At 48.8% G+C, this 14,306-nt stretch overlaps 3 protein-coding genes across 3 annotated transcripts, besides 1 other annotated feature; all 3 read right to left on the bottom strand.

Moving 5' to 3' along the window:
* Nucleotides 1–2: 2 nt before the first annotated feature.
* Nucleotides 3–1,136, bottom strand: CTRU02_211075 (dihydrodipicolinate synthetase; the record flags this gene model as incomplete). The annotated part of the gene is made up of 1 exon (XM_036720099.1): nucleotides 3–1,136. The coding sequence occupies one exon, from the start codon at nucleotides 1,134–1,136 to the stop codon at nucleotides 3–5; it is 1,134 nt and encodes a 377-aa protein (XP_036587842.1).
* A 7,655-nt stretch (nucleotides 1,137–8,791) lies between these two features.
* On the bottom strand, nucleotides 8,792–9,796 carry CTRU02_211074 (acyl-protein thioesterase; the record flags this gene model as incomplete). The annotated part of the gene is made up of 1 exon (XM_036720098.1): nucleotides 8,792–9,796. The coding sequence occupies one exon, from the start codon at nucleotides 9,794–9,796 to the stop codon at nucleotides 8,792–8,794; it is 1,005 nt and encodes a 334-aa protein (XP_036587841.1).
* A 321-nt stretch (nucleotides 9,797–10,117) lies between these two features.
* On the bottom strand, nucleotides 10,118–10,837 carry CTRU02_211073 (uncharacterized protein; the record flags this gene model as incomplete). The annotated part of the gene is made up of 1 exon (XM_036720097.1): nucleotides 10,118–10,837. One exon carries the CDS (start codon nucleotides 10,835–10,837, stop codon nucleotides 10,118–10,120), a length of 720 nt encoding a protein of 239 aa, XP_036587840.1.
* Nucleotides 10,838–12,340: 1,503 nt separating this feature from the next.
* Nucleotides 12,341–12,427: a sequence feature (Protein overlapping with rRNA (CTRU02_211072, KAL0934273.1) was converted to a misc_feature.).
* Nucleotides 12,428–14,306: the final 1,879 nt, after the last annotated feature.

The raw sequence follows: 14,306 nt of genomic DNA, 5'->3' as shown, positions 1-14,306 counted from the left end.
ACTCAGAGAGACTTCTCGAGTAAGACAAGGTCTCTGAAACCCTCTTTCCAAGTCTTCATCTGTTCCGCTGTTGGTTTTGGCAATGGGCTTCGCGCAACTCCTCCGTAGCCTAACCATGCCTGGAGACCAGCTTTGACCCCAACAACGCCTCCTTGGATTGCGGTCCAATCACCCTGTGATACGGTTTCCTGCATCTCCTGGGCCTCTTGTTGCTTCCCTTCTTGGAAGAGTTCGATCGTGCGAATGCAAGCTTTGGGAGCAATATTGGCCAACCCTGCGAGAATTCCATGCCCTCCAGCCACCAAAGACTGGATTGAGAAGTCAGCAGAACCCGCGAGCACTAGGAACTCGGGCGTAGCCGCATTGGGATTCTTCGCCAGCTTTTTCGTGGCAGCAGCAACACGGTTCAGTTTGCCCGTGTTTCCACACGTCAGTTTGACACCGACAATATTAGGGTGCCGGGACAGTTCAACAATAACGTCAGATGAGAGGTCAAGCCCACCAACGGCGCCCGGAAAGTTGTAAATAATTAGGGGAATGGGAGAAGAGTCCGCAACCGTGCGGAAGTACTCAAAAATGGTTTTTGAAGACGGGGCAAACAGGCCGGCGTAGTATGAAGGTGGGAGAACAAGAGCGTAGTCTCCGCCAGCAGCCCACGCCTCTGAGCAATACTCAATCGTCTCGCGGGTGCTCTGACTACCGCATCCAACGATGATGGGCATCTTAGAATACCCAGCGTCGTTCAGAGCTTGACGGGTAGTGGCGGTGACAAGCTGCCGTTCGGAGTGAGTAAGATGAACTGCCTCCCCGTTCGACCCCTGCGTAGCGATGCCAGTAACACCAGCCTGAGCAAGTCGCACTGCATGACGCGCAATTGTGTTGGTGTCCACGTTCTCAGTACCAGGCTCAAAGAAGCACATGGTCGGTACATAGACCCCGGGAATGAGAGGCCGGTTTTCATGAAGATCCACTGCAAGCGAGGTGCTGTCGTATGAACTGCTTAGAGGTGATTGTGACTCTGCAGAAGCAAGACTTCCGATTTTCAGGCTCGAGGAGGTGCCTGGTCGGAAAGCGAGTCTGTTGAAGCCAGCCGTATAACTGCCCGCTGGTGATGGGGCATCATTGTGGGGGGCCATGCTCGGCTTAGGAGGGCTGTTAGAGAAGTGATGCGTTCGGACTGTGGGCGGTAAATGGATATAGTTCTATATAATGCGTTCCAAGAGCGCAGATCGAGATAGCAAAATATGAGAAGAGACCAAGGTGTGTGTAATAAAGGCCTGTATAACAAAGGTCTCTGAAATGGTTCACTACCGCTGACGGAGTGTTGTAAAGACAACTTATGGAGGAAGATGCCAAGAGTAGAACCTTGTCCTTGGGGAAGAGGAAGAGGAGCCCTTTTATCACAGGAAGAGAGAAACAGGTTGTAAGAAGGCCTGACAAGCTTTGCTTTGCTTCTTCCTTACCAGGCTCATGTCAGTCTCAGTCTGAGCAGGTGGCGTTTGAGGCAGCTTGATGCTTGTAATAGCTCCATCCGTGTGCCAAGGCAGCGTTACTCGACTCTAGTAGATAGGGCGGGCACGAGAGGCAGCCTCTATGTACACGAAAGTACCTACGTTGGGAAAGATGTAAGGAAGGGGCAAACGCGCCATGTGAGCAGAAAGTAGAGAGACACATCCCTACCACGTCAAACACTTGCTTGTCCTGGAAAGCTGTGGTACGAACAAGTGCAGCAGAAGCCAGGATGGTGAGGAGACTTGGGCGGCGGCTAGACCGGGGTCTTGCGACACAGTGCGGGAATATTGGGGCAGAACTGCTACTCAGCCATGCGAGATATGGGCCCGGACTTTGGTAGTGCGAGAGTTGGGGAGTGGGCAGGCTTCAGATACACCATTGCTGACGACAATAGATCAGGCCAGAATGGGCTGGGGTCAAGCCAGACGTATGTGTATTCTGGGGAACGCCCCCAGACCCTGTTGTGCAGCCGTGTGTGTGGGGGTTAGCTTCCACTACCCAGACGTAATCCCAACACCCCTTCCACGCATATACCGCCAGCTGGTATGGCCCGTCTAAGAGCCCATGGCTTGCGAACGTTAGTATGAAAGTTCGCTTGGACCTAACCAATAGCTTGTGACCCTGGTTAGCCGACTGCGGCCTGTTTTGGAAAGGAACCGCAGCCTATGGGTTGTTTGCTTTGCGGGTTAGATTGTAGGAAGTGTTATAAGCTTACCACAGGTACTCATGCGAGATTTTATGCGCGATGCCCTCGATCAGGATTTTTTTCAGTATTATAATCTCATTTACACAAGCGATTGGCTTGCGCTGAAAACCCACACAATTTCTTTGCCGTCGGGTTATGTGATGCTTGAGTAGAATTTAGGGAAAGAAAATGGCTTCCCGCACAATTAGTTTTCGTACAAATTGTAGCCGGCCCTGTCGGAAGCACTGTGTATTAATTAGTATGTAGGCTGACAGTAAAGGTGAGCTGTCGATGAGGCTGGACCGCATCTCATGCTGAGCGATGGTAAGCCAAGCCTGGATATTGGTTATCATAAATGAAGACAATGTCCCTGCAAACCTCTGCAATATCTTGGAGTGATCAATGACGAAAGATTCAGGTGCCGCATTCCTGAAAGAAAGAAAAAAGGAAGAAAAAAGGGAGCCCAATGCGCCAATGACTACGACCAAGCTGCATAAGTTACTGCCAGCTAGGGAAGTATGCCGCTGCGATGATGTCTTTGGCCAAGTCCACCATCCACTCGAGTCCAATATTGATATTTCTAGCCAGTCGGATGTTTAAAAAAATAAAAAAAAAAGACGAGGCCCTCTAAGGTAGCTAACAAATAGTCAGCGGCTACGCGATAAAACCCTTTTGCTCTTCCGAACTCATCTATCCATTAAGCAGGGTATTGTTGAGCTATGTCAATCGAGGAGTTTGGCGGCCGTCACCATCGCGTCAATGTTTTGTGCCCTCTCGGGTCTATTGGTTGAATCAACCTGTACAACAAGAAAGCAAGCGAACGAGATGCGCCTAATTAGTGCGGAGTCGCCGCCGTCGAAGTCAGACGTGGTTTTCCTAGATAGGGTGAAGGTCTTTGACAGTATATCGATTTCCGGGAGTATCAATGTTCTATTCCGCTTTGAGTACGTTGGATGGTCGGAGCAAAATTTGATTGATTATCATAGCAGCAGTGGTATTGCCTCGGTGAGTCCAGACGTCATGGGTCGCGTGATAATAGGCATGCTCTCGATTAACGAATCAGTCCCAGTTGGTGATGGTTAGTGTCAAAAGCACTCCAATGCATGCTCCTGGTTCGTTTCATTATTGGATCAACCTCAGCTGATAGCTAGTCATAGTTGTGGTGGCGGGCGAGATTCGGCTTGTTGCAGCCACTTTCTTCGCATAGTTTGAGAGAGCACCATGTACTCTGGGAATCTCTGTTGATTTTGAATGTCCATGTGACTTGAAAAAAATCTTCTTGGAGCCCATAGAGTGCACGACTATGAGACCTGTGTTGTAAAAGAGTCGATGGTATTTAACACAGCAGATTGGCTGCCCTGCAGATCAGCTGCAGGGGGAACTCTTCACGGCTGTACCGTATGTCCCTACCGTTACAGTAGGGGACCAAGCCAGAAACTCCGGCTAGACCGACAATAGCTGTCAACATACTAGTGTCGCCTTAACATAGTGTTTCTTGGAATGAAAAAAGGGACCAGCCTTAAAAGTCAATGTTTTCTGTAGTTAAAGGGGCGGAACGGAGGAATTGATATCAACAATAGAATGAGCTAGAATATCATGACATGAAGCATCTAATATCAGAGCGCCAAGGGCATGGGCCGGGTACGGCTCCAATGGTCTACACTTGCATATGTGGCGAGACTTCGGATATGTCCTGGTGGCTGGGCAGCTTTCTTCTTTTCCTCGTTTTCCCACCTCCATATTTGGCAATCATTCATCGCCCGAAAGGCCTTTTATTTTCTTTTTCCAAGAACTCGCACTTCTCATGTGCTTGAAGTAAATGTTGCGACCCAGTAGAAGGGTACATTCACACAAACACGTGGGAATCTGCAACCTGAGCCCCATCGCCAGTCACGGCCTGTAGGAGACTATCAAGAGGCAAGACTCGTCGGAACAAACTCGCCCATTTGTCTCTTTTTTCACAGAACCGACTCAACAAGTCTATGCTTGGAGTGCCAGGGTGGGTGCCTCATAAAACGGATTCACGTTTTTGCCTTTCTGTTTGTTCACTGACAATCTAAAATGGACACAGGAGCGGCACGCTATCGTAGGTACAAGGGTGGGGTTACTTCAACCTTACCGCCGCCGCCATAAGCGTAAAACCTGGGGTGGGCTCGACGAGACGCCTCTGTCGCTCATCCCCACTGCTCCCTGTTTCTACCTGATTGAGAAAAGCGAGGCTGCCCCATTCGTTTATTTGCAGTGGAGGCTTGCTAGGCCCTGGTCGCACTATGTATAGTAGTAAGTACAAGGTTCAATCAGTATACGGTGCCATTAGCGACGACAATAGAAACTGGCGATAACTCGATCTGAGGATTCGAGAACTGGCCGGGTTTAAACGGATCCAAACTTGGTCTTGCTAAACGCAAGTCATCTTTGCATCACAACACTAACCCAATTTTGAGTGACTTTGCTTCCAGACCATCGACATATGGACCGATGCAATAGAGAGGCCACCCCATGAAGCTGACGACCACCCATCCATCATGTGTCCAAAGTCCCCTGATGGCTTTTCGAGCTAACACATATTGGTTTTCTTCTAGCAAAAAGTTCCAGGATGTCGATAGCAATCAAACCATCCGGACGCAACTAAGAGGCATGTCAACAGAGACGGGGTGGATCGACAGCCAGCCAACGACACTAACCCCCACGCTAGCAGAAGCTCCATGAGGCTAGTAGTTATAGCTTGAGAAGCCCCTCCATGGCGCAGGTAAGGCCAACGTCTTAAAGAGGCAAGACCCCGGTCAGAGCTCACAGTGTGATGCCCCCAAGTTTGGATAGCTTCTTTTTTTTTTTTTTTTGTTATTACTTTTTTACGGGATCCTGTACGCGAAACGAGCAGTGCTGGAGAAGCCGCATCTTTTTAAGACTCTGTCGCGTTATCTCTACTCTCGTCAATCTTAGTGACGAGGCGATTTCTTCTTAAGTCCCAACGCCCATCTCCCAATTCCCTTCCCTGGCTAGTCTGATCTGTTGGAATTTGTTTTTAACCGTTCTGCCTTCATCTGTTGCGAGCTGACAACGGTACGCAAAATCCTTCTGTTCCTTATTACATGCAATCCTCCGAATCGGACACTGCTATTGAGATACTTGCATGAGCTCGTGACCAAGCAAAAGGCCTGGCAGTGGGGATGCCCGAGCTCTTGGCCTTATTACGTGCAGAATTAATAGTGTACGTCTATACAGTCTCTCACAGTGTTTTTCCAGTCTATGGAAGCCCTACCATCACGTAGTGTTGAAATTCTCTCCCCGTTGGTGTTCTCGGAAATAGCTGGAACAGTCTGCTGACCATTATTCCCCAGAATCCGCCTGGATGGTGTGGAGGTCCTGGTTCAGACACTCTTGCGCACCTTGCAGATACGCCGCGCGACTTTCCCTTTTTCATTGCTGCCTGCGTCAGCGTCAACCTCGTTGTGGTACAGCGGCACCTCGCCACCTTTTTCTCCCTTGAATCAAGGACAACCGGCTTTCCCCGCACTTTGTACCACATCACCGCCGACAGACTTTCGAGACTTTGGAATCAAGCCGATTTCTCAGCCGCAAGATATGGCGCCTCCATCGATCCGGTTCTCATATCGATGACCTAGGCACGCAGCTGTTATGGAGGCGCCTTCGGTCTCCTGATTGATGGAGAAACCTCTAAGCACACAGTCGGATATTGCCTGCCAGCCAACCCCTGCTACATGATCCAGTCTGACTGTGCAGTAGACAACTCACTTTTCCTGTCATTTCTGTCCTGGAGCCAATAGGCGAGATACTGCGTCACACATCACAGCAGTTGACACTCGATTCTCCAACATGTTACCGTCCCTCCGGTACTACCTCACTGCCACTTCTAAATGATCAACACCGAGCCGCCCATGCCACGTCTGCAGCCTTTAAGAAAATCCGGGGGCGGGACGTCATGCGTCGTGGTACCAGAAGCCTGATCTGGTATCCGAGCCCGACTTTGGCAGCATCGCTCTCACGTAAACAGTCTTACCACGCCCTGCCGACGTGAAAGAGTATTCCAGGGTCCTTTCGTGTGTCGGAAACCACCATGTCTCGGATAAGGCGACCTAATTTGCACGTCTACCATGGAAACATCTTCTATGGTCTCGGTCAGGCAAGGGGCTTACAGGACGCCTTTCGTTCTTAAGCCGTTCAATGCCGAGACGACCTAACCCACCGCTCCACCGCCCATCCTCTTGTGCGTATGGCAACCATTATGAGGCCAGCCACGCACAGTTGTCCTTAGGCTTGGTCCCTCAGTGATAGCTGTACAGCCTCTCTGCTAGCTGCTGTTGTCTTGTTTTCTCATTTCTGTAGATCTGACTGCCGTTTCATCTGACGATCGGCTGCCAACACCACTTCATTTCTTAATCTGAAAGAAGCGACTTAAGCAGTCGAAATGACGGAGAGCATATACGAAGTGAAATCTCTTGCTATATATCCATAATTTCGGTAATTCGAACGGTAATCCTGCCCCTTAGCTCCATGATGCTGTATAGGCTCGTTCTGTTCTTGACCACAGCGAATAAAACTTCACAAAACCCAAGTTTAGTAAAATTCACAAGACAGGTCCTAGAATCAGTTGTCTGATTTGGCAAGCCAAGCTTGATGAGCAATTTGTGGGAATCTTATGGAGCGACTAGGGGACTTTGGTACATCATTGCCCGGTAGCGATACAGAAATAATAGGCGGCTGCCAGGGCAAATATTGGGGTTAGTCGCGAAGAAGTCGCCTCATTACCTGCCACAAGAGGGCCGCTGGAGCAATTCCAATCTTAAAACTGATACCCCTGTAATCTTGAGGCCATCAATTTCCCATCCTTTGAGCTTGTGCCACAACTCATCTCACGAGGTTTTGCCTGGGTGTAGATTATCACCCACCGCTTCACGGAATACCTCATACATGTCTTGGCTCACCGAAAATCACAGTCCTTCTTGGTACCACCAGGCTACACAACCTAGGTAAGCCTGTCTTCATGTAAGGCGTCTTACCTTGATTTATGAGCAGAAAGGCCCTGCTAGTGCGCCTCAACCCCATGGCTGACCGAGGCAGCTATCTTGCTGGAACCCCCCACCCCCCACGGCCTTCTTTACCGGCTCGACAAGGCCATGACATACCTTCCCGAAGCAGCCTAAGTCGAGGCTTGACCGCCTCTAGGAATGTTTTTTTTTCTCAGATTCCCAGGTCAGCCAGCGACACGGGCGGACCGTCTTATCCGCCACCTCTGCCCATGGCTAGGGGTCGAGTGAACTACTGCGGCAGGGGCAGGGACCGGCGACGATCCGGAGACAGAGACCGGGCCTCGCTCCCATGCTCCTTCTACCTTATTCCAACGACATCTGTTGGGAAACAGTCGGTATGTTTGTTGAACACTGTGTGAGCTGAGAGAGAGGCCTTTCTAAAGCATCATGGTTCTCGGTACTCCCTGTGAGGGGTATCGGTATCTCGCAAAGACCGATAATGCGAGACACATCAGTTAAAATATGCAGCTCAAAGAGGTATATATCAGCTTTAGCTTACCTTTTTGAAGAATCATGATGGCTCATTCATGATGTTTCTCCAAGATTCCATGACACATTACAATAGTTGAATCATCCACACATACGGAAGCACCTTTACGGTCCGCATCGACCATCAGCCGCTTCGGTCTGCGGTCGAACATGGCTCTTCCGTGCTGCAACTCAGCTTTCAAGGAGCACATGTTACAATATGCTTACGTATGTAACATTTAGTGATGCCGTTTCTCGTGGTTCATGCTTTCACGAAAAGAGATGGTTCGCCTTCAAGGTGACAAATCTTCTGATATTGAGCAGCCACAGTGACCACATTTCGCTATACCGTGACGAAGGAGGAGTATTGCCAACGGGACAAGAGCTGAAAATCGTATTGTGTGATTTCCAAAAGCCACGGATTTCAGGGAACACTGTAGGTGTCGCCGCTGTCGTTTGGAGGCAAAACATCCACGACGAAGCACAACCTCTTTGCCCAACTTAAGACCCCAGCTGTAATCGTACTAAAGGTTAGATCCCGGGAACAATAACGTTTCAAGCCCCGACGAAAGTTCAATACAATTGGTAGCCCCTGAGAAAGTTGGCTTCTTGGCAGTGAAAACTCACCAATGATACACTCTATGGGAAGAGCAAACGTTGTAAGCTTAGAATACAGTATCCGATGAGAAAAGGTTCAGGGCCCGTTTTTTAAGTTAGTTCTTACCCTGGTACGGCTATACCATATTAGGTGTAACTCTATATAAAGTTGTCCAAACGGCTTCATTACATCATTCCGGAACGAGGCCGGTAGTTCTTCAATAAGGTACGGCGTTCTCGGGAGTTAAACAAGCCTCAACCCATGAAATATCCACTTCGTTGCGATATCAAGGAACGGTGTCACATGCGCCAAGTTTTGACGACGCAATTGTCAACGGGAGGAAGGCAGACAACCGTATCGTATACATTTCTCAAACAATGAGAAGTAGCTATTTTTCCAAGGTTCTGCGCTATGTGATCTTATACCTGCCATATCCCCATTAAAAACTTTCAATCTCGTTCGAAATTTCTCCCGAGCTCATAGGCTGCTATAGCAGGCCACCTTCTCGTCAAGGAAGGTGAGTATATCATCTAGCATATCTTTAGAGTACCAGTGCCCTAGCCCCTCATAACTCCTGAATTCAACTTCGCACCCCATCGTTCTCAGAACACGCGACGCATTTTGACCATATTGGAATAATACATTGTCGTCCTCGGTACCGTGACCGAGAAATACGGGAGTCTCTTGAAATGGAAACTCCGAGCTCATTTCTAGTAATGGGAGGTCCATCTCCCCCCGTAAAATATTCAGAGCTTGTATTAGCGGGGTCGCTGGCGACTGATTTTCATCATGGGCAAAAGGGTCTGAACCATCTTCGCTTGTTGATTCAAAGACGTCGTCTCCAACCTCTTGGTTTGCGTGAGACGTCATTTCCCAGCTACCGGTCTCTTCCTTACTATGGGACTCCTTTGACGCACACAAAGTGTCCCCAAGAACACCATTCATCGGCAGCATTCCACACATACCCATGAGGCCGCCAAGGGGCTTCCCCTCCCAGAGCAGCAGACACACAAGTGCGGTCGCACAACCCTGGCTTATACCACCCAGGATGATCCTATCGGCTCCGCCAACAAGAAGCGCTTCTTCTTGTAAGAGATCGTGCACAAAGTCAACAGTTTCTCTGGCGTGGCCCAGAACTGTCTCCTCCCAATCTCCGCTCCCATCATACCACTGGTTTATGATGGACCGTCTATAAATTGTAGCCCGCGACCGCGGCGCTGTGGGGAACACAAACCGCGTGTTAGGCAAAGCTTCTCTCAGACACTTTGAATCTGCCCCAGTTGATGACCCTCCTACTGGGGACGAGAGGAATGGAGGCGCGAAATTGCGGGCGCTGGACCCCCGACCATGAAGGAAAACAAACGTTTGCTTGTGAGGCTGGTCTAGTGGTGGAAAGATGATGGGCGGTGAGAACGTGTGAAGCGGCAGACGCGGTTCAGGCTCCGTGCTTGACCGTTCCGCCAGAGGTTGCACATCAGGCATGGTTGGTGGGTTACGAAGATGTCGATAGCAGAACTTAACAATGGTGATGCGGGGTAATACAATTTGAGCCATCGGTCCGGGAGTCTCCACATAAGTAGGACCCGGGAATTATGGGGCCGGTCTCATCAATCCGTGCAACAACGGGAGCGGGCCATCAGAGGGTATGTGAATTCAGGGGCTATATGGACGGCTGTCTATACAAGAAAAAATCTTAACAGGTAAAAGAAAACTTACTCAAAAGTTTGACGATGGATTCGACACCAGCGACTGTCCAAAAGCCTCCCTTTAAAGGCCCCATTGGACGGACATCCATTGGCCATTTCACCAGATCATATTGTGAGCGTGTGTCATGATGGCAAGTTCAGACCAGTATGGCTTTAGCACCTTCTCAATGGTTCCTTCTTCGACGAAACTCGGCTCACTGTTGTATGCCAACCTGGCCTTGATAAATTCCCAGTATCGCGGGTAGAAGCCAGATTCAGACCAGTTAGAGATAGCCACGATGCTTCCCTTCTCCGATACGTATATATCGTCGGCGTTGATATTCCCATGGGTGAGGACCAAATCATTTCCCTCCGCCGAAGCAAGCGCCTTGACAAACTTGGCATTCGTGTTCGCTTCGTGGGGATCGCCATTAACCGCACCTACGCTGTCCTTCAAGATATCTACAAATCCCTTATTGTCCGTGTAAGGCCGCCGACGGTTGAGTGGGCTGCATCCGTTGCGAGCAATAAAGCGATCCGTGATGCACGGGGCATGTGGTATCTTGTTTATCCCAATGCCCCTGAGCAACTGGAGAATGTCCCTGAGTTGCACCACGATGCGATGTTTCTGCCCATCTTCCAACAAATGCCATACCACACTGAGCGGTTTCCCCATGTGGGGATCTACTTTCTTTTCGACGACATACTGGTTGTAGGTGATGGCGTCCATCTCAACCGCAAAGTTCGGGATGGGTATGGATGTATGGTCCGCGATGAATCGCATGAGTTCGTATAGCCAGTACTGATAGTCCTCGCCATGAGCCAAGGGAGGCTTCATTTTGTCATGTTTCGTGAACAAAGGTGGCGTGAAAGGGGTCGAAGAAAACTGGGGTTCCAGTACAGCTGTTTCAGTTGGACTCGGTGGGAGTTTCGAGGTCATGTGATTCGAAGCACTCATGATTGTATTGGAATAGTCTTGTCGAAAAACGGTAATTATCGTGACTGGAACAGCGGTCCTACCAGCTTCGTCAAGTCTAAAAGGACGATGCAATCCAGTTCCTGAGCGAAAGAGAGATGCTAAAATGAGATTTATAACAAGCAATAAAGTCAAACTCTTGAATTCATAAACTTCAGGCTTCATGCAAAGTGGCAACCGGAGCTCACAGAGGCGTGTGGCTCAGGTGGGCCCGCCGGTCCCGGGCCAAAGTCTGTCTAAGCTTTCAACAAAAGTCTGCATCTTGTATGAGGCACATCCATATTTAATAAAGGCTTTTCAAGAACGTGTGTGTCCGGGAACACCAGAGACAGGTCGACACGGCGCAAGATTGATTTCGGGGCCGGCTGCCACGGAGACCGATATAATGGGGACTATTCCAGTTATTTTTGGTATTCTGACGTTGACGAATCAGTTTACAAAGAGGTTGCCGTGGTACAATATCTTCAGCTTCCATCTTATCTGAGTTTCGTTTCGCGCCTTGGAATCTGCCAACTAAGCTGAGTGAATCCGTCCAACATCTTTATAGTGAGTCATTCTTCGTTCGATAGACCGTTTTGATCACTTTTCTAGCCGGCTGTAAAGAAATCCAGCTGAGAAGTCTAGAAGTGAAGGGGCAACTGGTATTGAAGCATTCTCCAATAATAACTCTTACCATAGAAATATATCACGAGGCTGGAGCGATACTAGTTCCTTGTGTGTTTGTCATCCTCAATGTAACGGCAACCGCCGTTATAAACAGAGCCACAAAACACAGAACTGTGCCAGTTTCTCTGCACCGGCAAGGACTTCGTGTTTTTTGTTACAAGTCACTTCGAAACCTGCCAAATTCTTTCTTCTGTATGAGAAAGAAGAAGTCCCGATGGCACAGGTGCGATACTGTTAGTTGAAGCTGGCGACATTTCCTCTCCGCTGGCTTTAACTGCAGCGTATACATAAAGTCACGTTACGGTTCCCTTTTATACACCATTTCGGATATCCAAGGTCTATATTGCTCTATAACTGCTACTTACGCCTTCATTAGCCCTTCGTCTGTGACAGTGGTAGGGATATCAAATCAACTCTTGAGTGCTTACCGCTTGTACGCGAGCTGGCAAGTGTTTCTCGAGTCAAAGGCTTCCAATTAAACATACCATTGTTGAAATCTCATGTCACTGGCCACACGAGTGCAAATAGGTGCGACTGGGGATAACAAAAATAGTTTCCCATAAAAAGCTCGCGACTAGTTGCGAGTTACTATCATCGTCCCCCACCCAGGAGGGGGGGTAAAAAAACAAAACATACAACACCAGGTATTCGCTGGTCGTCACCGACCCAACTACTAATCCGGCCCTCATTGGCTTGTCTATGGGAGAGCGGACGGGATCCCGAGTTTTCCAATGGGTATGGTCGTATGTGACAGCTCTGTGTGAAAAGATAATTTATAAAAGGTAGAATCATCTCTGGTACTGGGTACGTAGGATCCTATTAGAACAGAAATAAGTTTTGAACATTATCCGATTCACAAAAAGACAAGTAAACAATAAATTCTGCTTCTTACTCACTAAGATTCATATTATCAAGTGAGACGAGGTGTCTCGGCGGTGAAGCTTGCGCAGAGCACCCTGTTGACAATGCCGGCGGGGAGGATTCCAAGAAGCCATTTTTTTTGACCTGGGATGTAGAGATAACTAACAGAGCCCTTTTTGGCCATACAACTTCTTCCGTGAAATCAGGGTCCATTGGCACATGCCATTCTGCAAACACAACTGTGCTGACATAAGGTTTATTGCAGTGGCATGGATGGCCCTTCCCCCGTTTGCTTTACATTAAGCTTCAGCACCTGACAGCCAACGGAGGTGGATTGGAAGTAAATTCTTACCGTTGATAATAATACTTCAAACCCGTCATACATGCCAACGGAGCGGAAGTAGGCGATGGAGAAAAGCATCATATTGAGCCAGCAAGGTCATCACGCCCTCTGGACTTGTTGGCCATCCCCACACATTACGAGACTATGTAATGTACAGAACATTCCATCTTCTACAAGACTGGGGGCTCTTGATCTTATTCAAGCTTCCGGATTTGTCAAACTTCGTCTTCAGCTTCCTTCGCGGCTGCGATATCGCAGGCCAGCCTCGACCCTGGCTGTGTCCGCCTGAAGTGGACAGCCAATGTCCTATATAGGACTTTTACGTTCCCATGTACGCGACTCGGATGGGAGGAAGAATCGTCTGTTTTCCCATGCATTTTACCGCCAAAAGGCGTGTATCCATCGGGAAGACCTTGTCGTCGTTCGACTGTGCACATGATCAACCTAGACGGTCGATATCGCCATTAAGTAACTTTTTCGACAGTGATGCCATAATTCAATCTGTTCATTGGCTCATGAGCTGGCCAAGTCGACAGGGTGCACCGGACCATGATGATCACTGTAGGAATGCTATCTTCTCGATGATGGAAACATCGACATTGAATGACTCCTCGTAACCTCGGCTCAGAGCAGAACTCGCGGGCTCATTGGTCTATGCTTCGTTTGTTTCATGTAGGTTTATGGCCAGTGTTTCGTGATTTATGATAGAAAAAACGGCATCGACAAGAAACCTTCATCTAAGAGCCAAGATGTCAAGGTCAGTACCTTTGGAAGGGACTTCTTTTGGCTCGGCTTCGGATTTACTCGGGTCGGTTGGACGTGTCGTTCGGAGAGCGCACCAAACGTGTAAATAAGATCCTGTGAAAGCTACTGGTTATTGATTCTCTGGTGGGTAATACCAAAAATGATACGGAACAGATTGCTTTCCATTAAAGACCACTATCCAGGCAAACTATTCAGCTTTTTGCTTCTTCTTGAGCTGTTCGGTTGACCGTGATATTGTGATCCAAGAGCCGTCCTAGTTAGGTTCGCTCAACTTCTTTATAACTCCAAATGGAAACGAACAATACGGTTTCATTTACGGGTAATCGGAAACACATCGTTTCAACAGAGGCTAAGCGCTACTACTGTGGTCCCATTGTGACAATTCGGAGCTGATTCTCAGCAATTAGCAAAACACCTGAGCCACAAACTTACAGGCCGGTCAAGATCTAGCCGTACCACGAAGACGTAACTGTGGCCCACTCCATGTGGCTAGTTATATCGACCTGGCGTCAATGAGACAAGATCAAAGTGCTAAGGACATTCAACTTCTGGTGACTCAAAGCACGTTAGTTAAAGCCGTGATTAAATGGTTCGCGACGCCTGTCTCTGCCACGTAAGAAGTTTGACCGACTCTTACGACACTCAATAACAAGCGTTCGTCGCGCCAAATGTCGGACACATCAAAGTAGACTCCTC

The sequence above is a fragment of the Colletotrichum truncatum genome (assembly GCF_014235925.2).
Source record: "Colletotrichum truncatum strain CMES1059 chromosome Unknown Contig_0007, whole genome shotgun sequence".
NCBI lineage: Eukaryota > Fungi > Ascomycota > Sordariomycetes > Glomerellales > Glomerellaceae > Colletotrichum > Colletotrichum truncatum.
The sequence above is the reverse complement of the archived record's forward strand: the minus strand, read 5'-3'. Positions and strand labels throughout refer to the sequence as shown.